At 41.3% G+C, this 23,370-nt stretch overlaps 1 protein-coding gene across 3 annotated transcripts; it reads left to right on the top strand.

Annotated features, from left to right (window-relative positions):
• Window positions 1–284: 284 nt before the first annotated feature.
• Window positions 285–22,560, top strand: PANX2 (pannexin 2). Of its 3 annotated transcripts, none has more exons than XM_071552551.1 (4): window positions 285–784; window positions 1,099–1,400; window positions 17,456–18,907; window positions 20,778–22,560. In XM_071552551.1, exons 2-4 carry the CDS (start codon window positions 1,175–1,177, stop codon window positions 21,137–21,139), a joined length of 2,040 nt encoding a protein of 679 aa, XP_071408652.1. In that variant the 5' UTR covers window positions 285–784; window positions 1,099–1,174; the 3' UTR covers window positions 21,140–22,560. The 3 variants fall into 3 exon arrangements, with proteins under 3 accessions (XP_071408652.1, XP_071408654.1, XP_071408653.1); XM_071552553.1 differs by lacking the exon at window positions 20,778–22,560 and adding an exon at window positions 19,781–19,874; XM_071552552.1 differs by lacking the exon at window positions 285–784 and having other exon boundaries at window positions 1,380–1,400; window positions 17,403–18,907.
• The last annotated feature ends 810 nt before the right edge of the window (window positions 22,561–23,370 follow it).

The raw sequence follows: 23,370 nt of genomic DNA, 5'->3' as shown, positions 1-23,370 counted from the left end.
GCTCCGTCGCTGCGATGCGGGAGCAGCCGCGTTCCCGGGCTCCCTTGTGTGGCCGGCGGGGCGGGCTGGGGATGGAGAGGGCAAGGAGCCCGGGCCCCCTCCTGCCGGGGCCCCCGCCGTGCCCCAGGGCCCCTTCAGACCCCTCTCTCCGGGGCCCCTCCACACCCCTCTCTCTTCGGGGCCCCTCCACATGCCTCCTCTCCAGGGTCTCCGCAAGGCCCTCCCGAGCCGTCTCCGCCGGTACTGCCCGCCGTGCCCGTGGCGCATGCGCGGTGCGGGCGCCGCGCGGTGCTCCTGCAGGGACGCGGCTGCCGCCGCCGCCCGGGGCCGCCACAACGTGTTGCGCTCCGCAGCTCCGCATGGGCTGTGCCGCACCGGCCGCGCTGCTGCGGCCGCGCCCGGCCCCAGTTGTTCGCTTTGATGCCTGAAACGACCTCTGCGGACCCGCAGTTCATTCTGGGCTGCTCTCGCCGTCTCCTCCTCCTCCTCCTCTTCCTCCTCCCCACTGCCGCTGCGAGCCCCTTGAACTGCTCCGCACGTTGCCGCGGGTCGGTGCAGGCGGGCACTTCCCTGCGAGCGCCAGCCGCCCGCTGCTGTAACGAGCATCAGCACGTCATCCGCCTCCCTCTCCGCACTCGGAGCGATTTTATTACTTGTGGAGGTGCAGGGGCATTTTTTGGTCAGGAAGGTCCAGTGTAGGTTTATTTGCGGCTTCCGCTGTTCTGTGCCAACCATCGGTTTTGCTCAACATCCCCCGGGCAGCCGAGGGAAGCGAAGTTGCCAGGTAAATGCCCCCTTCCTTGTCTGCAGCACCTCGGGAGGCGGCTCCGGTCCGCCCGGTTGCATGGCTGCTGCGCCGCTGCTGCACGGCACGGGATGCGAATGGAAGGCAGCGTTTAATGGCACAGCTGTCACCGGCAGCTCGTGTCGCCGCCCGCCTCTCACGGCATGTGCCCGCGGGGCTGCGGGGAGCGGGGGCTGCCGTGCGCGGCACAGCTGCAGCCGCGGGGTCCGCCCGGGCCGCGGAGCGCTCGGTGCGACTGCGGCAGCGCGGCCCCGCCGGCACCGCTGTCACCGCTGTCGGTGTTGTCCCCGCAGGGCCGCGCGGGCGCCGCCCGCAGCCAGCCCGTCCCGGGGAGGCCCGGCGGCGTGAGGCCGCCCGCCGCCGCTGCTTATGCAACACATCATCGATAACCACCCCGACATGGCCACGGCGCTGCTGGCGGGCGAGAAGCTGAAGGAGCTCATCCTGCCGGGGCAGCAAGATGACAAGGCGGGCGCGCTGGCGGCTCTGCTCCTCCAGCTGAAGCTGGAGCTGCCCTTCGACCGCGTGGTCACCATCGGGACCGTCCTCATCCCCATCCTCCTCGTCACCCTCGTCTTCACCAAGAACTTTGCCGGTAAGGGCGGCAGGACGGGCAGGGCCTTGGCTGCTGAGCGGGAGCACTGGTGCGAGAGACGCCTACCAGTCCTGGCCCTGGCGGGCGGGGACGGCGGCAGGGCGGCATCAGCCACTCCCTGAGAGTCACCTGTGCCCAGGACGCGGCCACTGCCCCTCGCCGTAGCGGGCAGGGCAGCGGTGTCGCCGAGGTGGCCGCTCCCTGACGGGGGCAGCTGCTGCCTCTCGCCTCGGCAGGCGGGCGGTGGGGACGGGTCCCAGCCACCCACCCGCGGCGAGCGGCCCCACCAGGTCACTGCCCTGCAGGGAGGTGGTCACTGCCCTGCAGCGGCTGAGAGCCAGCGGGGGTGACACAGAGTGCAGGTTAATGCTCCTTGAGGTGGGTCCTGGGCAGGTCCTGAGCTGGAGTCTGGCTGACAGCAAGCACTGGTCCGGATGTTCAGGCATCTACAGCATGAGTGTTAAGTGACCTGCTAGGGAGCAGCTGATGCTTTCGTGAAGTCCGATATTATATATGGGGCCACATGCACAGTGTGCTTTGCCATATTGTGGCAGTGGAAATCACCGGTGTCTGTTGAGGGCCTACATCTCACGTACATCCTGTTTTTACACCACCAGTCTGGGAAGGTCATGTTTTGATGAGTCTTGAAATTTACTGATCCAGTAACTGTTACGACACATCTTTGGCCACTGGCACATATGTAAACATTGTTTTGCTTTGTGAAGTATGGAATTGACGAGTGTAGCTGCCAGTGCCTGGCTGCTTTTGACGTCCCTTGAAGCTCCATACTGAACATCCATGGGGGATTATTCGCACTTTAATATACAGAACTGACCTGTCAGTCTGTACCATGTGATGTTGGTGAGAATTGGCTGTATTCAATCAGTTTAAACATACCAGAATAGGCTTTTGCTTTGCATGCTGCTTTGGGATTGACTTCCAGCACTTAATATCCTTAATACTTGTTTTCATTATGAGATAAATCATCTAGAAGAATAACTGCTTACAAATGGAGTCTGAAGAGTTTTCTTAATTATACTTAAAACTTTTTCAGTCTACCTCAGATTTTTAAAAAATAGACTTACATAGCTCAAGATCCTCAGCCACAGGAAATAAGCCTCATTTTTTTGGATGGTCATCTGGGGATATCTTGGACAAACCAAGTTTGCAGGGCATATGAAAAGCAAGTTTTCACAGCAACTGAAAGAAAGACAGGATTCAAGGTCACCTTTGGGAATCCTCTGGAATGTGAAAGTTTTGTGATCCCTTCCTCTGTAGAGAAGTAAGCTAATAAAAAGGCAATCCCACAGAAGTTCACGAGAGTGCATGATTACTTACTTACTTACGTATGTGCTTTGATATTGCGTGAGATGTGCAGTGTTGAACCTCAGGGGGCCTAAAGACGACCTAGGGTGCAGGCAAGGTCATTCCCCCCCTTCATGTGTGTTCCTTGACATAGTGCAACTTTCCTAGCAGAAGCCCTTTGGTGACTCAGTGCTTATTCAGACAGCAGTAACTTGCTCCATATGAACAAGTCATCTGAGACTGCAGATTGTGTAGGAAGTGTCAAATCTAAGAGGCTCACATTTATACAGTGGTTGTCCCTCTGCAAGGCTAAACTGATCCCCACAGATATTTGGAAGAAAGGGTGTCTACTGAGTTTACTTGCCTCTGCCTGTATTTCTGCAATTGAGTTTATTATGTGCTGTGGGAGACTTCTCTAGGCTGACAGTTGTGTTCCATATTTGTTTTTCAGACAGACCTAAAGCAACATCACTTAAGTCTACTTAAGCACTATGTATTCTCATTTGACCCAGTAAGAGCAGCAGTCTATTGTGTCCTGCCAGGGCAAAGCTTATGAGGCATCACAGAAAACACACTTACAGCTCTGGAAAAACATAGGATAACATTCTTCTCTCCTATGATGTCATGTGTTTGTTCAGAAGGTCTGCAGTTAGAAAAATAGTATAAGAAAAAACAAAAATTACAGGTACAAGAGAATGCAATATAAAAAAATCTTCACAGTCTTAAAAAACTAAAGATTGTTTTCTGGGGTTGAGTCACAGAGTTCAGGGTTAGTACATTCAATTCTGCTTCCACAGAATTCAAGAGCAAAACTTTTATTACTTTTAATGTGATCTGAATCAAATGTTACTCTTTAAGAAAACAATATTTACTCAGACTTCTTTACTAAGTCAAACTTGTCCAGAGACACTGACCCTGGCAATAACAATAGTTCAGCTGGATACATGCTTACTACTGATTATACAGGTTGTGTTGTTTCACCCAGGCACTGTCACTGACCTTGGAAAAAATGTACCTTTGTTTATTTGCTTTAGATATTGCTCCTTCTGTGCAATTTAAATAATAGGTCTGAAAGTACAAACTTTGATGATAAAATTGAGTAAGGTACCTACTTCTCCGTTGTTGTGAATATCATAGTAGCTTCCCAAACTTTGCTTTGGGCACTAATGATGCTTTTCATTATTCCTCATTCTATTAATGATATCCAGTGTAAGCCATGGGAAGATACCATCATGCTACTAAATGGAAAACAACCCCCTTTTCTGGGGGCTATACCATCTTCTTTAATCAGTATTGTAAAGCTTTTGGAATATAGGTGCGTGCACTCATGACATAAAAGTGTCTAAGATCAGCAGTTGCTCACAAAACTTTTTTGCCGAGCATTGGAAGAACCTGCACGATGAGTAGGTAAAGCAGATAAGAGCCTCTTGTGTCTCTGATCTACCTCTGAGTTTGTGTGAGTTCAAAGTGTAGCTTAAAGCGCAGTCAAGAGCAGCTGCACAGTCTGTGCAACAAGTATAGTGGGAGTTGCTTGGCCGAGCAGTGTGGGTGTCCTTCCTTGGGGGTGGGCAGAAGGCATCCCATCATCACAGGAATCCTGGGGATCCCAGGGCAGCAGAGAGTCGTCTGGGGCCAGAGGCTACAGTGAAACATGCTTGAAAGCAGAGTTCAGCCCTACAACACAGGACAAGAGAGAGAGCATGTTGTTTATTTGAAAGATTGTAATTAACAGCCTTAAAAATCATTATGTCTGTAGTATAATATATTGTATAGTGTATTGTGCCTGTGGCTGGAGATAAAGTTAGTTAGTTAATTATCTTAATTATTTTAGTGCCATGGACAAAGTCATTGTTCAGGTAAATGCATGTACTCTTCATGTAGTGGTTTGTTTGCCCTTGAATTGGAGTGCTGATGTTCTGAATAAATCACAATCCATCTGAACTTAACGTGTTACAAGATTTTAAATTGGGTATTGTGCTTTTCTTCTATTATATCTATCTTAAAATCATATAATGGTTTGGGTTGAAAGGACCTTTAAAGATATCTAGTCCAACTCCCTGCCATGAACACAGACATCTTCCACTAGACCAGGTTGCTCAAAGCCCTGTCCAACCTGTCCTTGAACAGTTCCAGGGATGAGGCCTTCACAACCTTTCTGGGCAGTGTGTTCAGTGCCTCACCACTCTCACAGTAAAGAATTTCTTCCTTGTGTGCAGTCTAAAGCTACCCTTTTCCAATTTAAAACCATTGCCCTGTCAATAGTCCCCATCTTTCTTGAAAGCCCCCTCTAAGTACCGAAAGGCTGCAGTAAGGTCTTCCGGGAACCTTCTCTTCCCTAGGCTGAAAATCCCAATCTCTCAGCCTGCTATCTAAGTACTCCATCCCTCTCATCATTTCATGGCCCTCCTCTGAACTCACTCTAGCAGAGATTTTCTGTGCAGATGGCCCCAGAGCTGGATGCAGGACTGCAGGTGGGACCTCCAGAGAACAGAGAAGGCCTCTTGGCCGGGCTTCGTGTTATGCAGCCCTGGGTGCTTGGTCTCCTTACACTCTGACTAAAGGTTAAAAAAGGGGCTGTCATCCTTGGTTTGCTTTTGCCCTGTATATGAATCTGTAACGTAATCAGAATTTACTGGGAGGTAAGGTTTTGTTTCCAAACTTCACTACTGTGCATCAGTGCATTTGGGGTGAAATTCAGCTCTCTGCACAGGGAACGTGAAGGGCATACACACTACTAGGATGTGCTTCTGAGTGTTAAATCCAGGCTGCAAAGTAGTAGTAAGAGTTTGACCATTGATTTCGGTGGGAACAGGAGTTCACTCTAATGGCTGAAGTAAAATAAAATTCTTGTACTGGTCCCCACTTCCTAAACTTTTTTCATAAGAGGAAAGAAAATCACTCAGCTAACCTATGTTGTCATTTCTCCTTTAATGTTTTTCAACCAAACCACACTCCTTCAAAGTTAGTTAAAATAAATCCATGTGCCATATTTATACTGGGTATAAGATCACCATAAGATTATCATTTAGCTACCTGACACAGAGAAAGCCCACATGAACATCCACAAGAGAAAAATTAATACTGTTTCTAAAACTCACCTGTGAACAGACTTCATATAAAACCAGGCACCTCTGTTTAGGGGCCAGTGTATGTTGACCTCAAGGATAATAAGGAAAGGTTTTGAGGCCTTTTTCTCTGACCCAGAGGATGGATTTGTATTTAAGTATGAGTTTTCTGGTTTCCTGGAGTTGCAGGGCTCTCAGCCCTGGTGAAGGTGCCTACAGAAGGCAGCATAGGCTAAGAGAAACCTCTCCTGTAGCAATTTCCTTGTTGAGACAAGTGTGTGCAGTTGGTGATCCCAAGGGAACTGGTTTGCTCACATTTTTTTTGGAAATCAAAGTGCTTTAAAGATAGCAATTAAATTTTTTATTTAAATATGAAAGCCAATGTGTCTGACATTCTGTCAGAACAGTGACATGACCCCCATTACACCCCATATAGTCTTAGGCATCTGCTGTAGCACTCATGCAGATGTATACACAGGACTTTGCAAAGGTCCATGCTTGTATTTGACTCTGTGAAGATTTGATTTCTCATACCTAACTTTTCATTTTCTAGCAGCTTGAGCATTTAGTTATTCCTGTGCAAACTAGAAGTAAAATACAACCAGTGTGAACAGAGAGTTCAGACTGAAAGTACTGCTCTGTCACAGTGCATGAAGAGGTGACTGTACCAGGTACTGGCTGGTGGTGTAGCAAATTTGAAGCCTGTAAGTATAGGTTGTCACTTCATTTTAGCTGCATTGCACCCTACTGGATTGTTCCCTTTCCTATGATAAAGGTCTTGAGATTCTTTTTATTTAAAGTGTTTCCTTGTTAAGGTAAGCCAGCCTTAGGTTAATATTTGGTGAAAAAAATTGTAGAACACCAAACTTTAGTTAAATGCTAGTAGATTAGCGTCTCAGTTATGTAGTTCTAGTCCAGCTATAGTCCCTGTTGGATTTCAGCAGTTGTTTTTAGTTACAATGTTTCAGTATCTCCTGTGAAAGCACGGTCAATTTGGAGTGGTATGGATCTAGATAAAAAGGGATTAGTCCTTTAAAACAGTGCCTTATTATTTTCACTTCTTTTCCAAAACCCACAGAATGTGAAGTATTAGTCAGCAACATTTACTGCCAGTTTGAAGTGGGTCTGTTTGATGTACCGTGTTTTTCGTCCCTTACTCTCCCTGTTTTTACCATGGTACTAGTACACACACGCCACAGCCACAAGTGGGATGTTGCTGCGTCAGCAAGTGCTGTGTTCTGTCCTCCCTGACTGGCAGCAGTGCTACTGGCAGCGGGTGGCAGCCTTTTGTATTGAAGTGTCTCATGGCATTTGCTGAACTTCCAAGACACTGTTCTACAGTCCAGTAGATTAAGACATACGTGACTTTCATCATGTGTTGCTTAGTTTGTTGGTATCACTTAGTATTTTTAGTGAGTGGTTTAAGTATTCCAGTTCATTGTTGTGCTGAGTTCAGAAGCAACGCCATCAATAATGTCTGTGGGAAGTTTTCCATGTAAGGGACAGGAGAGTGGTGGGTCCTAAAGGAGAATGCCTTGCTGGTTTTATCTGTTATCTCCACAATATCGAAGTATTTTGGTTTCCAAATTGATATGGTTGAGGTCTTTGCTAAGTCATATCCCTCTTGTGCAGCGCCTCGTGCTTTCTGTGTACCGTGAATTACTTTTTCCATATTGCAGTCATGTTTGCTTTTCTCTCAGAAGCTGTTAAATACCAGTACTTTATTAAAATAAAGCAGAGCAATCATCCAGTTGATCTTTAGTCAAAAGCCAAGCTTTGGCATTGATTTCCATGCTAGATTTATAAAACAGTGCCTACAAAATACAAAAAAACATTCCTCAAAAATACTGTATTTCTGTGTCTCTTAGCAGTTACATAGCTCAGCTATCAACTGTCCTTCTGCTAGAAAATTTTCATGAGAAAGCAATGGAAAGAGACTAAGTTAAATGACTTAAGGGTCAGTTCATGTTTTTATGTTTTATTTTCTGATTTGTAATCATTCACATGCCTGTTTCACTCTAATACAGTATATGCATGAGTTCAATGTCTTCTTTGCTTTTCACCCTACAGTGTGTTTGAAATAGTAATGTTGCAGATTTCTGTATTATGAGATCGAGTTTTATTTTGTGTTTCTGGTCAGCTTTTCTAACTTGTATTTCTGTTTCAAGTTGTGCCAGGCTATTTACATGTGCTTACTTACATGACTTATCTAATTGGATGACTTTTGATCTTGTTTTCCATCTTTTCTCATTAACTGCACTTAAAGACACAACAGTAAGAAAGTAAAGATGACATTTTTCAAGTGATTATTCTTAGTGCTAAAAGTAGAGGGACAAAATGTTTTGTGTACCTCATGGCACCAGTGCCAAAATGGTTTCTGAGGTGATATTAGCAGAGAAAAGAGAATTTAAGGAGTGTCTCAGGACCACTTAAGTGCTTTCTAAGCATGCATTTTTAAAAAGGGTTAAATGATACAAGCTGGCTGCAGTTCAGCTGCTGGCTGTTTGCATTGCTGATGGAATTTTTCCCAAAAGGTAAGGGCAGTTTACATACATACAAACACGAGGTGTGCTCAAGGTATACAAGCTGGGATTCTGTGAGTTTTGATCATTTAAAGATTTGCAGTTATACAGGTGAATAGAAAGGTATTCTTGAGGAAATGCATGAGCCATACACGTATAATTGCTCCACTGCAATTCTTAGTGACTACAGATATTTTTCTGTCATAAATTCCATTTCTCTAACTTCATTGACACAGGTACATCATCTGTTTTTATATAGTCCTTAATGACCCTGTTTATACTACTAACTCCTTCATTTTTTCAAGTGTCATATATGTGAAGAGGCCCAAAATGTGGATGAGTTTTATCTTACTACATGCTTTCATATTTAATCAGATGCTCAAAAATATTTTTGTTTAAGAGCTACTTAATTTATTCACCTTTGTCAAGAGGAAACCTTGTGAATAAGAATAAGGTTGAGACTGTTTTTCAAAGCTACCCTGATGTATTTGAGGCACTCTGTTTTCGCTGAAGTAGATAGAAATCATGCATCCATGATGCAGAGAAAATCTCAACTTGTGTGATTTCTTAGAGCTGTAAAACTCTTCAAGAAGAATCTGCATTGTCACTGAGTTACTTGGGTTCTGTCGGCATTAAAAATAACTGCAGTGGGCACCCTCAGTAGGTATACACGTTTAATTTAAAAAGCTGAATAATTTTGCAGTTGGCTGGCATGATTTGTGTAGAGGTTCCATTTGTTTCACATGCTACAGAATTGATTCTAAGAAAAACATTGAAATCAGTGCAGATATTTACCTCATTGGGGATTTTGTCCCAGGCATGTATTATACTCTTGCACTTGGACTGGGAAATGCAGCAGTTCATTATGAGAGCAAGGTTTGGGGATTTGTTTGCTTTTCTTTAGTGGCACCGTGCCTGCCATGCAGATTCGCAGCTGCTGGAGCAGTGCTGAGCCAGGTGCTGAGATGTGTGGTGTGTTTTTTGCAGTTTAGAGCTCAGTGACTATTTCTGGAGCATTTTAGTTACATGCTGAAGTAGTTATTTCACATTATGAGGTTGAGGTACCTTATCTTCTGAGAGATCCATGCCTCTTCAGGAAGTCAGGAGACCTCCACACTGGAACTGGCAGAGCCCCTGGGACCAGCCGATTCTCCTGGCTCTGCTATGATGGATCAAAACAGTTGTGATACTTTAGAAAACTCAATTTCTCTGCACATAGAGGAACCAGTTCTCCAAAATGCAGTAGACTGGCCATCTCTGCCCATTAAATACTACGTTATTAAAATAATATTATTACCTAATGAGCAATATATTTGTCATTTTCTTCTTTTTCAATATGAAATTTTCCAAGTGCTATGTTTGTGACAAGAAGTACTTAATACAAACCGTCTTTTTAATTTCTAGTCATTAATAACAGTGATGAAGAAGAACAAACCTGTTTCCTGTTGCTTTCTGTGGTTGTATTTTCCACTTGACCCTGGATTTAAGAAACCACCCTTGCTTACACATAATCAGTGTCATTGGATTTTTGTAATTCGTTTCACTTTGCCGTTTATTCCTGCCGTTTACATTAGGTATTTCTGTAGTTCACATTATCATACTGTCTGGGTGCTTGTGTAGTTGCTTCGGGCTTCCATCTCTAGAGGGCAATTTCTGAACTGCCCAACATTATTTTTTTAATCTTTGCAAAACATTAAAATATTATTTTCACACCTTACTACTTCTCCTGTGCAGAAGATCTGTACATCACCAAAATTCCACTCACCTCCTCATGTAAGCACTAAATTTAGAAGTAAATGTTATTCAGATCTCTTGTAGGGCTGTCTGCATGGCTGAATTTCATTAATTATGTTTTGATGAATACATTCCTTTAAATTCACATCTAACCTTCCCTAAAATCTTCGCATAATACAGAGCAACATTATAAAACAGAAACACACCTCTATGTACAAACACAAGCTTTGTAATTTCCTTCCAGGTGTTTTCTGTGTGCTCACAGAGCTCTCATAATCACAGAAGGAAATGCTGCTAGTGAAGTTCAACAGTAAAGTCACTGTAAATAAGCTCTCTTTCCAGTGACATTATACTGTATGGCCATCAGATGGTGGATGGTTGCTCATTAATGAAGAAAATTCCTCTATAGGAGCATCTGAAGGGATTTTGTTTAGGTGTTTCTGGACCTTCTGCATAACAGTTGCTATTTCTGGAATAACCTCCTCCAGCAGCCTTCAACATACCAGCCAAGTAGGAGCAGGTATCTTTGTCTCCTGACTAACCTGGGCAGGTGTTAAAAGTCTTTAAGCCTCTGATTGCTGGTAAGGGAACTTCAGCATACCAGCTACTTTTAGAAGTGCCAGTGTTTATTACATACAGGGAATATAGTTCTGTAAATTTATATATACCCTAGGAAAGTGCATTGTTAATTTATTGATTCTGCAGATCCAAAATATATGCAGTTCAAGTAGCAGTCCTGCAAGGCAAAAAAACCCAAATTGGAAATACGGGGACACCTGATGCTGCCCTTGCACTGGGGCGACCGAATACCTGTATGTCTTTGAAACTGCTTATCTACATCTCACTCATTATGACTAATCCTTGTAGAGTACAGGCCAGTAACACTTATTAGCAGCAGTGGTTTCCTATCTCATTTCTTTAGGGACTTTGTTTTCAAGATTTTTTTCTTAAACAGGACAAGTGGTTTCAGAGATTGGGCAAAAAAGGCTATACCTTACCTTGCTGATCATGGAGAAATTTGTACCTTAGGAAGACTTCAAGGGCATGGAACCTGTATTCAGATTTGAAAAGAATATTCCCTAAGAAAGGTAACTGTTTTTTGTTTTGATAAAAGTAATAATAATTAGCTTGCTAAGTTAAGGCTTGGTTTGATGGATGTTTTCTTAGTCATATGAGTAAACTTGATTCATTAAATAGGACTACTAAGTATATCTACAGTTGATATACAAAAGCAATGTCAGGGATCCATTCTTATGCTGTACTAATTTCTAACCTTTAAATAAAGTAGTTGAAATGAACTAGTTAAATTAAGGGAGTTTTTTTCTTTTGCTGTGAGTTTAATTCAGGTATTATCCAGCATTTGTTAAAATCACATTCAAAGCAGTGTTACATATTCCTTGTGGACTATGTGACTGAAATGGAAAACATGTATACTGTTTAGATAATGTTTTACTGTTTCAGACTAATTTTCAACCTCAATAACATGAATGTTTTTTATTCTTTTTTTTTTTTTCCAGAGAGAAGAGGATCCAGGACATTTCTTCTTTTCCATTTAAAAATTGCTGAGAAAGTACTAAATAAATTATTTTGTTTCTTAAAATAAACAGTTGGCTACCTGCTTTCTTGTGCAATCTTTCTAATACCCAAGATGAATGAGGCATGCATGTATCACTTACAAGTATGACACAAAGTAAGGACAGTAGTTAGATAAGGAATACCCTTTTCAAATACTAATATTTATTGCTGAATTCAGGGAGGTTCTAAATTATTTTGTCTGTTAGAAACTTGTGTACTGGGAAGTGATGGGCGGGGAGATTCAGAGACTCTACCTAAATGTTGAATTTCTTCTTGGAGACAAAGGGAGAGTACAAAGAGTGCTTCAGAGATCTTGACTGGATTGCCAGCTTTTCTTCATTGGAAGGTTGGGCACAGGTATGAGGATGATTTACAAGCGCTCTTCAAGAGAGCAGAAGGCCAGTTGCTAGAAAGCACTAGGCCAGGATGAGTCTAGTATATTTAACTCAGTAAGTATGCTTACCAATATACTTACCTGATACTAAGCTCGAGACTCCAACATGAGGGTTTAGGCACTTGTCCAGGAACTGGGAGATCCAGCCTGTTCAGCAGCACCTAAGCACCAGTCCTGCTGTCTATACCCATGCAAGGCCATGGTGGGCAGGTTGAATATTTACCTCTAGATGGTTGAAGAATTTTTTGGACAAGAGGCATGCTTACCTTTGCCTTGGTGTACTAAGCACAAGAATTTTCATCTTTTTTCATATTTGAATTACATTTTCTGAAAACTGTTTATTTTTTTCTGTCTGCTGTTAGAAAATTGTACTGTTTCTTCTGCATAACTGAATTAGTGCACTGGAATCCTGAAATCATGCAATTCAGTTAGAAGATTAATGAGGTGTGATTTCTTCTTCCAGAGTAAATTCTAAAAGCTGGAGGTCACAGTAGACATACACAATTTATTATTGTGGTTTATATTTTGCTTTGGGCAACTATACTTTATTCCACTGGGAATGCAGTAGGTGTGCAAAGTCATTTGCCCTGTTACATAAGGGCATATACTTTTTATTACTAATATTTTCTTAATTTGTAATGCCTACCAAAGCACTCTAAATATGTTTTCTGTATTTATTTAAATAAATTTTGCTCATAATAATATTTTAGAAGCTTGAAATTGACTCCACTGCACCATCAGTTCTTCAAAGAGAGATGCACATGCCAGATTTTATTCACTGGGAGCAATTCCACTGGCTTCAAGGGAAATGCCCAGGCATGAAGTCACTGGTCTTTTTAGGAGCAGGTCTGACTTTTTACACTGTTGAATGCTAAGAGATTGTCATTGTTATCTTTATTGTTGAGGGGGTGGTGAATATGTTAGATGCAATTCACTCAGTTTCCCAGGAAGACCTGTAAAAACTTATCCTTGCATAAACAATGGACAGTGATACATATCTAGACCTTCACTGTATCTTCTTGACCAGTGTCATTTTGGCGTTCCATAAACCAGGCCACGTTTGGTTTTGGAAGGTGGTTCTTGTTATAAATAGGCAAATATGCACACACGTGTATGCACACACACATGCACGGCTTCCTTGTTGAACCATGCTGCTGGGATCTCTTCCTCTGGCTCAGGTGCAATACTGAGGCCTGAGCTCTAGCCATGTATATGTCAATGATAGCCTTCTAGCCATATTTTACCTGATGTGTTCCAAGTGCAACTGGCCATTGCATTCATTTTTGGAAATGACCATTTCTCAGAAGTGAAAAAAAATATTCCTACCTGAATCAGCAATTCTTGCTGGACATGAAAAAGGAAGTTCACCTTGTGGACAACCAAGCATCAGAACAGGACGCACAGGCAGCTTGTGTAGCCTCCATCTTTGGAGGTTTTCAGACAGACAAAGCCCTAATAAAGCTGGTGTGAAATCAGTTGTGACTGCTTTGAGTGGAATCTGAGACTCTTTCCATAGTTCCCATCACCATCTCCATGATTCTGCACTGGGGTTTAACTTCAGAGAATGGTCTAGAACTCAGTCATCAGATTTTTCCATTGGTAACTCCATTTCCAGATACGAGATTCATTTTTGTAGTGGGAAGTTTCACAGGAGTTCCAACCCTAAACGTCAGCATTACAGCCCCTCTCTTGAGGAATTCAGACTGTGTGATATTGTAACTTCAGTTTGAAATTCAGCAGGATATTTATTTGTGTAACATATTTTCATGCCTAGTACTTGCAGCCTAACAACTGGTGTTTTTAATTCAGGGTCTCTCAAAGGGGGCAGTTGACCATATACTAAAATACATAGAGGTTGAGGAACTGCTGAAGGGAGGTGGCTGACCTTGGATTGGAAACAGTAGGAGTGGGAGCCTCTGCCTGCAGGAAGCCCATATGCATTTTTCAAAGCCTTTTGTAGAAGTCAGAGGACTTGACAGCTCCTAAGTTCCATACTTTGCCTTCACTCCTTTTTTCCATGCTGTGTTTAGATTCTTTAGAAAGAGTTTCTTGAGCACAGCCCCTTCCTTCATTCCTCCCTCTACCTTCACTGCCTTCTCACAGCCATGCACTTTTCCTTCCTTTTTTACCTTCCATAAGTTGTTGTTCTCCATTTAAGTAGTACTTATACTGATGGGATGAGATGGTACAGAATGGAGCATGTGGAAAAACTTAGCTGCCAAAGGATTTTAATTTTTCAAGTGGCATAATGTAATGTAATCAATTATATTACACAAGTAATTCTGTATTGATTATTTCATCTTGATTCCATGTCTGGAAAATTCAGTGAGATGTCTCTCACACCTTATCCTAGAGACTAGTTTTGTGGATGTCTAGAAGCTACTTAAGTGCATAGTGAGCAGGATAAAATGCATTTATGTTGAAAACTTCTGACATACTGAAAAAAGGAAGCTAAGCATCTTTGTGTGCATCTTTATGCTGGTCAGTGTAAGATAAAAGTATGGTATACTTTTTAATTTATTACCATAGAATACTTTCTTTTTCCCAATGTAGTAATTATTTCTGCACAGCATTAGGAGAGGGTTACTTAGTATTGTTGATGACTGCTAGAGTCTCATGAATGGTCAAACTGAGAAGCTTTCTTAACAGCATCGTAATTATTCAAAAGGGACATTTCCTGGGAATGACAGTGACTGTAGGAAAGTATTACAAAGTATTACTGAAGACAGGACATTTTTCTTAGGTATTCCTACTGTTTTCTTCTGAAACTGTTGAACTTCGTATTCTGGCATGCAGTTAACACATTGTGTAGGTGAACCTTCAGACCTTGAACTTACTGAGACTTTGAGTATCAGGACTAAAACTCTGGCAGTAAGCTATCACATTTACTGCAAAAAGTGGAGTTTAGTATTCCATGCACCAATACCAATGGCAGTTTAGTTACCTTTTTATTGCCTTTGCTAGAAATGCACATGTAGGCATCACAGCTTAATGTCCACCCTGAACCACCCTTTCATAATTGTTTGGAACTGGCAAAGGATTATTTTGGAGATGATGACCTTGTTGTCCCATTTTTTTACAGGAATTTCTGTCCCTTGTACTCACAGGAATGTAGCTTTCAAGGATCAGAGGGATAAATTATTTTTATGGGCTTTGGATTAGACCACATTGAGAGGATGACCAATCCATTCATTCATAATAATGCTCCCTAAGCTTTTAAAAAGTTTTCTTTACAGCACCTTACTCCATTGTATTTTCTGACATGATTGAACAGTTATGCCATATATGCAATTAAACTGTGGAGTCTCAGGGAAAAGTTGTATTTCATGGTGGCTGGAAGGGTTATATGAAAAAGAAGTTTCCTAAACTGCTTGAGGATTTTCAGGGTGAAATAAGAGTATCAGTTGAAACTTTCTATATTTATGAATATAAACTTAAAATTCTTTTATTTTGCATGATCCAACATTAGAGCTGTGATTTTAACACAATTACAGCCTTTTTTAATGCTAATCTTGTAAATTTTACAAATATACAAAGAAAATTCTAGACTAGTATCAACAAGCTACAAACCATTGACTAAGAATGGGGCATCATGCTCAGCTGGCCCAGTAAATTGGAGATCTTTCACAACTTAACATGCAATGGGATCAGATAAAAAGTTGCTTAACAGAGGAAAAGGAAACAGACTCCTGTAAAATGACATTTGCTTTCGCTACTGGCTGGGGCAGCCCCATTTTGTAGCGTGTAATGCAGCTGGTCAGTCCAAACTGGAGTTGTGAAACTCTTAGGTCTTCTTTCACTAAAGCAGTGGCAGTGGATAGAGTGAAGTTAGTCTCTTGGTGTATCTGTGCAATGTGAATGTTAAGGCATTTTGTTTCCTTTTTTTATTTATAAAATAAATATATATTTAATTGTTGTTGTATATATACAATTTTGGCAAAAGGCACCTTTCAGATCTCAGTGAAGAAAACTGAAAAGACTGTTCAGTTTATTTGATAGTAGCAACTGATACATGAATCAAAAATAATCCACATGGGTGATTTGTACTAATACTTGTTGCTGTTTTCCCAAGTATTTATGATGTTGAGACCTAGGAGAAATGAACCCATGTATGCCGCAGCAAACTGAGTTTCATATTGGCAAGTTCTACTGAGCTTAGGAATACCCAAATAAAAAATTTCTGCTTACAAGAAACTTAGCATGCTGCTTGCCTTTTTTATTTCCCTGTGAGAACATTTTCACATAGGAATCTATTTGTTTGGGAAATTGTACAGTGAGTCTTTGATAGTAGGAGATGACATTTTTTGTGTGTATCCCTTCATGGGTAGAGTTCAGAGGGTGTGTAATTACTGAAACCAAGGGAGTCAGTGAGCATTTTTCTTACAACACAGGGCTGTAAATACTCAAAAATACTCTAAATGGGAAGTTGTGTGACTTTAGAGTGCTTCAAGCTCTCCTCTGAGACTGAACTTAGATAATTTTAAAATAGTCTTCAAAAGTAATACTAAAGAATTTGCAGGGCTTACTCTCTGTATGTACTGTCTTGGGTAGCAGCATTTATTCTATCACTCTGTTTAAATTGGTAGTATTTATAGAAAAGAATCCTCACTGAATCACTTTAAAAAAACAAACCCCACAATTTTTGTGCTTTTAATTTACTCATATATGAAAAGTAACTGGTCAAGTAAGGAGTCATCTGTTAAGTCAGAATGATCAGGGGCTTTTGCTTGCCTATTAATTTTTAATATTTAATGTTATCAAACAACATGATACTTTACTATTTCTTTTATTTGTTTCTTTCATAATACTGTGCCACCATTTAATTACATGTTGTGTAAAAAACCAGTCTTACAGTTTCAAATGTAGAATTGAATTTTCATAGTGATAAGTTGGTAGCACACCAGATTCTGTCCTGGTCAATCACACTTTAATTCAAGAATGTTAGCTAAGAGGGTTACAGTTGACTAAATCCTTGTATGTTGTAAGTTTCAATTTTTTCTACCCTATCAAAGGAGTAGACTTTGTTAGTAAGTATTAAACGCATTGCTTTGAACTGCATCTAACTTTTTTCTATTTAGAAGAATGCTTGGCTGGATTGAACCTTAAATTTCATCTAAATTTCAGTATTTTCATGGAGCATCCTCAGCTACTGACTGTGTACTGAATATCAGGTCTTTTAGCTTTGCAGAGTTCAGATCACAGTTGGTTAGGAATTGTTTTCAGAGAGGTAATTAAACAAAAGTATGTATTTCTTGGTGACATTTCTAGCTCAGATTCATTCTAAAACTCCCACGTAAACAGTTTTGCCTTGGGGTTTGTGAGGATGAGCTGGCTAATAGACATGGAGGGCTTAATGGTCATGTAAAGATACAGTAAAATGATATAATTTGAAATGTTTATTTTCCAGAGCTCCTTTTGTAGGTTAAATGCACAGCAGTGACTTTTCTCTCTGTTATACAGAGGAGCCAATATACTGTTATACACCACACAACTTCACCCGCGATCAAGCCTTGTATGCCAGAGGATATTGTTGGACAGAATTAAAAGATGCCTTGCCAGGAGTTGATGCCAGCCACTGGCCCTCCTTGTTTGAGCATAAGTTCCTACCTTATGCACTGCTGGCTTTTGCTGGGATAATGTACATTCCAGCTCTGGGCTGGGAATTTCTTGCCTCCACCCGACTGACTTCAGAGCTTAATTTTTTGCTTCAGGAGATCGATAACTGCTACCACCGTGCAGCTGAAGGGCGGGCACCAAAAATAGAGAAACAGATTCAGTCCAAAGGCCCAGGGATCACAGAGAGAGAGAAAAGAGAAATTATTGAGAATGCAGAGAAGGAAAAAAGCCCTGAACAGAACTTGTTTGAGAAATACCTGGAAAGAAGAGGACGAAGTAACTTTTTAGCTAAGCTTTATCTTGCAAGACATCTGTTCATCATCTTTTTAAGCATCATACCAATCACTTACTTATCCACTTACTATGCTACACAGAAGCAAAATGAATTTACATGTGCACTAGGGGAGCCTCCAGACAAAACGAGCAGCTCCAAATTGCACATCAGAGTGAACTGTAAGTTGCCATCTGTCCAGCTCCAGCGGATTATTGCTGGTGTAGATATCGTTCTCCTCTGTTTCATGAACTTGATAATCCTCATCAACTTAATTCACCTCTTCATATTTCGCAAGTCTAACTTCATATTTGATAAACTGAACAAAGTTGGAATAAAAACTAAGAAACAGTGGCAGAAATCCCAGTTTTGTGATATCAATATTTTGGCCATGTTTTGTAATGAAAATCGGGACCACATAAAATCTTTGAATCGTCTGGATTTTATTACAAATGAAAGTGATCTGATGTATGACAATGTGGTACGCCAGCTGCTTGCAGCATTGGCCCAGTCCAATCATGATGCCACTCCAACCATGCGCGATTCAGGGATCCAGACGATAGACCCAAGTGTTGATCCAGCAGACATTGATGCTAATGAACAACTTATCATTAAGAGACCAAGGAAGAAGATGAAATGGATTCCAACTACCAATCCCCTTCCCCAGCCATTCAAGGAACAGTTAGCCATTATGAAGGTTGAAAACCATAAACCTGATAAACCGAAGCCTGTGCGGAGAAAAACAGCAACGGACAGCCTTATAGCTCCTTTGTTAGAGTCTGCTGCAAAATCCTCACAGCAATCGTCTGCTCATAAAACTGAGCCAAATGCCATCCCAAGCACAAGCACTGAAAAAAAGCACACACGGCACTTTTCCTTGGATGTTCATCCATATATACTTAGTAGCAAAAAACCCAAGCCAGAGGTTCCAGCTATCCCCTCGATGCCTACGTCAAAAAGCCAAGAAGGTGGATTTTTAAACCAGGAGGAAAATGTTGTAGTGCACGTTACCTCCTCTCTCAAAGGTACAGTATGCCATAATGCCCATACCACCTTCACAGACCATAAGTTACATAGCAGTCTTCAGGAATTCAAATATCAGAACTGTTTGACCTACCTTGCTAGATTTTGGGATAGCTAATAATCTCAGGGCTTGCAAGCCTCAGAAATATTATTTCTCTTTAACAACTATATGGAAGGTAAGGATTATTACAGGTAGAGCTGTACAAAACAGGTTGCAGGCTGTTGATATGGGTAATTTTTCAAATGTAAGCAGATTTTCACAACTACCAGTGTGGTCATGCCTTGCCAAGCAAAAGTGGAGTGCTTGGCCTCCATGATACCCTTCCTTCTTCACCAGCACCTGGCAAATTTCAAACCTGCATTATCAAGTCTTACGGAGACTTCCATGTTAGATGAGCAGTATTCTGAACAGTAATAGCCCCTTAGGAGTGAATGGGAGACTAGTAATGGCAGACTAAAGCTGTCTGTAGGAAAAAAAATCTAGTATACCAACTCTTAGTGGTTGGCACGTGTTTGTCCCCTAGGAAGTCACAACTCAGTTCATTGACATTGTCCTTCATGCAAGAGATGCTTTAAATTGTCCTGTGTCTCCTGTGGATCAGAGGATGGATGGTCTGAAGTGTGGGTGCTGGTCAGGGATTCAGTATTTTTGCCATTCCCTTCCTGTGTGGCTTCAAGGGAGATGCTCTTTCTGTGTCTCAATTTCCTGTATGTATCTTGAAAAGCCTGTCCCTGTCTTAACTCGAAGGAGTGTTTCAAATATATCAATAATTGCTAGGTGCTAGAGTGATGAGGAAAGCCATTTAAACATTAAGAAAACTAATAGATCAGTAGATAAACTGATAGACAGATATCTTCTTGTTTATTTTTGTAAGCTACTGACATAAGAAAGAAGCACTATGCAGTTGAAGTTACAGAAAAATCTGTATGTACTTAAAGCAATGGCTCTCATCTCATTACAAGCTAAGACCTCCCTCTGGGCTTCGACAGACTGACATCTACCGTCACCCCACTGCCCAGCAAAGAAGTGATTTGAGGTATAAAAATTTCTATCACTTCCGAATCCCTATGCTCCTTAGAGCCCTCCAACTCCCAATGTGCATGTGAGCTATTCTACAGCATTCCTTATCCAGTAAACCTGCTCTGATTTCAACTCCTCAAAACCACTGGGGTTTTCTGGTCTCAATTACCTTCATCTAAATTAGCACTTGAATATTTTAAGGATAAAAAAATAATTACTGGAGTTTTGGGGCTCTGTGACTCCCCATTTGCATTAAAAAGTTTCAGCTTTGTTTTTGAGTTAGACCTACATTGCAGTCCATCAGGTAAGGCAGACTTAAAATTTCTGGAAAGAGACATCAGTTAATATCAAATTGCTGAGTTCTTTCTAAAAACGAGTGGCTTACAATGTGTAACCACTACTTTTTCCCGTTGAAAGTATTGGTGCCTTTTGTATTCCATCCTGTGGATTTCAATAGTCATAATGTTTGTCAAAACATTAAATCATAACATTTATAAAACACCAGCTAGACTGTAGAGAGGAATAAAATATATTTTTCAGTTGTTATTTTCATTGTTTTACAAAACTACCATTCACATAAAGAAGCATGAGCATGCATTTTAAAAGTGATATTTACAAACCCCATTTGTTGTTTGTCCTATTTCCCTGAGCTTACAACCCTATTGTTTTGAAACAATGCTGTTGGATGTCTCAAGAGGTACCAAGAAAATTCAGTTTGGGGTCCACTTTAAACCCACCAAAATCAGTGGCAAAACTGCCAATGACTTTTATTGGTTCAGGACACTCCTCACTGATGGACTGGAAGGGTGAAAGGCTACCTGTCTTTAACTGGCAGTTTTGTTTTCTTTTAGACACCCCTCATCCTGCAAAAGAGATCCTATACTCATCTGAGACATGCAGAACTGTGCCTGCTGCTGCAGCTTTTGTCACATGTAACCACAACCATATAGCCACGACTGCTGCTGCCACCAGTATGGCTTTGAACCAGGTCAAGCCAGAGCCAACACCTGCACTGAACTGCAACCCAGCACACCCTTTGCTGCACATCAACACACTGTACGAGGACCACGAGGAGGAGGTTTCAAACATAATGGACAATGGGATTCACTCACCAACTGAGACCGGGGAAATTCTCTCCATCCCTACCCCAAAGCAGATAAGGTTGGCAACATTTGATGAGCCAATGGCAATTGTGAGCTCAGTGGAGTACTGAAGACCCCGGCCTGCCCAGCTGCACCTTCATGGCTGGGCCCAAGACCACTGCAGTGCAGAACATGGTCCCCCCAGCAATGCAACTCACTGCATGAGCATGGAGAGTCTTCACACCAACTATAGCTTTTGCTAATAACACCAAACAGTTTTTCAGGATCACATCATGAGCACTGTCAGTTATTTGCAAAATAGAATAAAGAAAATCTGGTGGAAATAGACCTTTAACACTAAGACAACCATTAGCTCTAGCTCTAAGCTATAGCTTCATGATTTAAATGGGAATTAGCACAATTTATGAATATTAGGAGTCTGATGGCATGCCACAGCAATTTTAGTGAGTGTTTAAATCCTTTGCGTTCAGAATTACTGATTAAAATTAAAACACCGTGGAGGTGAGGTATACTTTTTTAATGGCAGCAGTTAAATAACAGTTCTTTTCTAAGGAGAGAGGATTTTTTTTTAAATTCAGGATTATGAAAAAAATTATATGCAAGCAAAATTTGTGTTTGTTTGTTTTTTTAGCTCACTGATGTTGGGCTTGATGGAGACTTAGCTGAAAGGGCCTTACTACCACCAGCATTTAAGTGCAGAAAGATTGATACACTCAATCTCTTGCATTTATAAATGAAAATACCTGAAGTATGCCCTGCCCTTTAACATGCTTATATGTTTGATGGAAGATTATTAAATTAAGAGTTTATTTTTTTAAATATATTTTACCATGGAAAAAATTACTTTAATAACTTTTCAAACCAGGTGTTACTTTTAACAAAGTGTATAGAAGAGAGTCATTGTAGCTGCTTATTTTTTCATAGTCTATGAACCAGGTTAGAAACTTTCATGGGTGCTTCACTGATACGAAAAATCTTACAGAGGCCATTACAAAATATCTTATAAAATATGAAACCAGCATACCTGTTTTCAAACAACACACAGTTAAAGAAGTCTATGAATTTAGTTCTGCAGATTTGGCTAGCCCTTGATTCAGCAAACACTTAAGGCCATGGATGACACTGAAATGACTCATGTCTAAAGCTAAGCACACACTGAAATGGCTATGCTGGATCTGGGCTCTAGTGCAGGCAGACAATAATCCTGCGGTATGTGCTATCACTCTGATTCAATACTGCCATCCTTGGCTCAAAGCACATCTTCATGCCCATCTTCCTATAATTACGGTATATGTGATTTAATAGAAAACTAGTATAACTAAAACATCTATTAAAAGTGTATCATGCAATAATAACCATTCTCAGCAAAATTATAGTGAAACAAAAAGTGACTGTGTTAAAATAATATTCCTAACTGCATTCAGAATTACAAACTCTGTGTGTTTGCTTCAAAATTATGTATAATGGTAGAAAAAAATATGCAGCACAAATATGGGACTGAAATCTTGAGTTTATTTTTAATTTGTTACTTCAGACATGGATATATTATACCAATATTTAATGAAAATAGCACTGAAAATAAATACCTATTATTCTGAATATTTTAATGTGTACTTCTTCTTACCTTAGTGTTACAATCCACCTCTAAAGCATGGTAACTGAGGTCCTTGTCAATAGATCCCTTGAGTTGGATTAGAGTAAAACAACACTGAATGACCGATGTATATGTATGAGGCAGTTTTATTTTAAAACAATTTGGTTGCAGCAGAAAGGAGGTATGTAGCAGTTTTGGTTCTTTTCTATAAGATTATAAAAATATGACCAAGAAAATATATAAGAAGAGAAGGAAAGGACAAGAGTAGGTAGTGGAGAGGAAACATACTACCATCCGTGGATCTAGCAACAAGACTTGATTGCTGCAATTTTCCATGTCCCGTTGGAGTGATCGTGGCAGTCTTGATCTGTTGGGGTTGGGGCCCACACAGCAACAGTTCAACAGCTTCTATACTTTCAGGCTTATGTGGGAATGCCCCAGTACTTCCCCAGGGGAGGGGTTTTCTCTGGGGATCTTTGATGATCTGTGACCCCTTCTAATGACATGACCACTGTTGGGTGCTGCTTCTAAATGCCAGTTGTGCCTCCTTCCTTAGAGAGGAATACCTTCAGGCTGACTTGTGAATGCCACAATACTTCCCCTGGGAGGGAGTCTTACAGTCAGCCTTATTGGTAGAGAGGAAATTGAGATGATAAAAAGCATTACCCTGCCTCTCAGGGATCTGCTTATTATCAGCCTTTTATCCAGCAGGAAAACAATTTGTTTAAAAATCAAACGCAGATTATC

Source organism: Pithys albifrons, chromosome 3 (assembly GCF_047495875.1).
Source record: "Pithys albifrons albifrons isolate INPA30051 chromosome 3, PitAlb_v1, whole genome shotgun sequence".
NCBI classification, from domain to species: Eukaryota; Metazoa; Chordata; class Aves; order Passeriformes; family Thamnophilidae; genus Pithys; species Pithys albifrons.
Note: the sequence above shows the minus strand (reverse complement) of the source record. Positions and strands in the feature narration are given on the sequence as shown.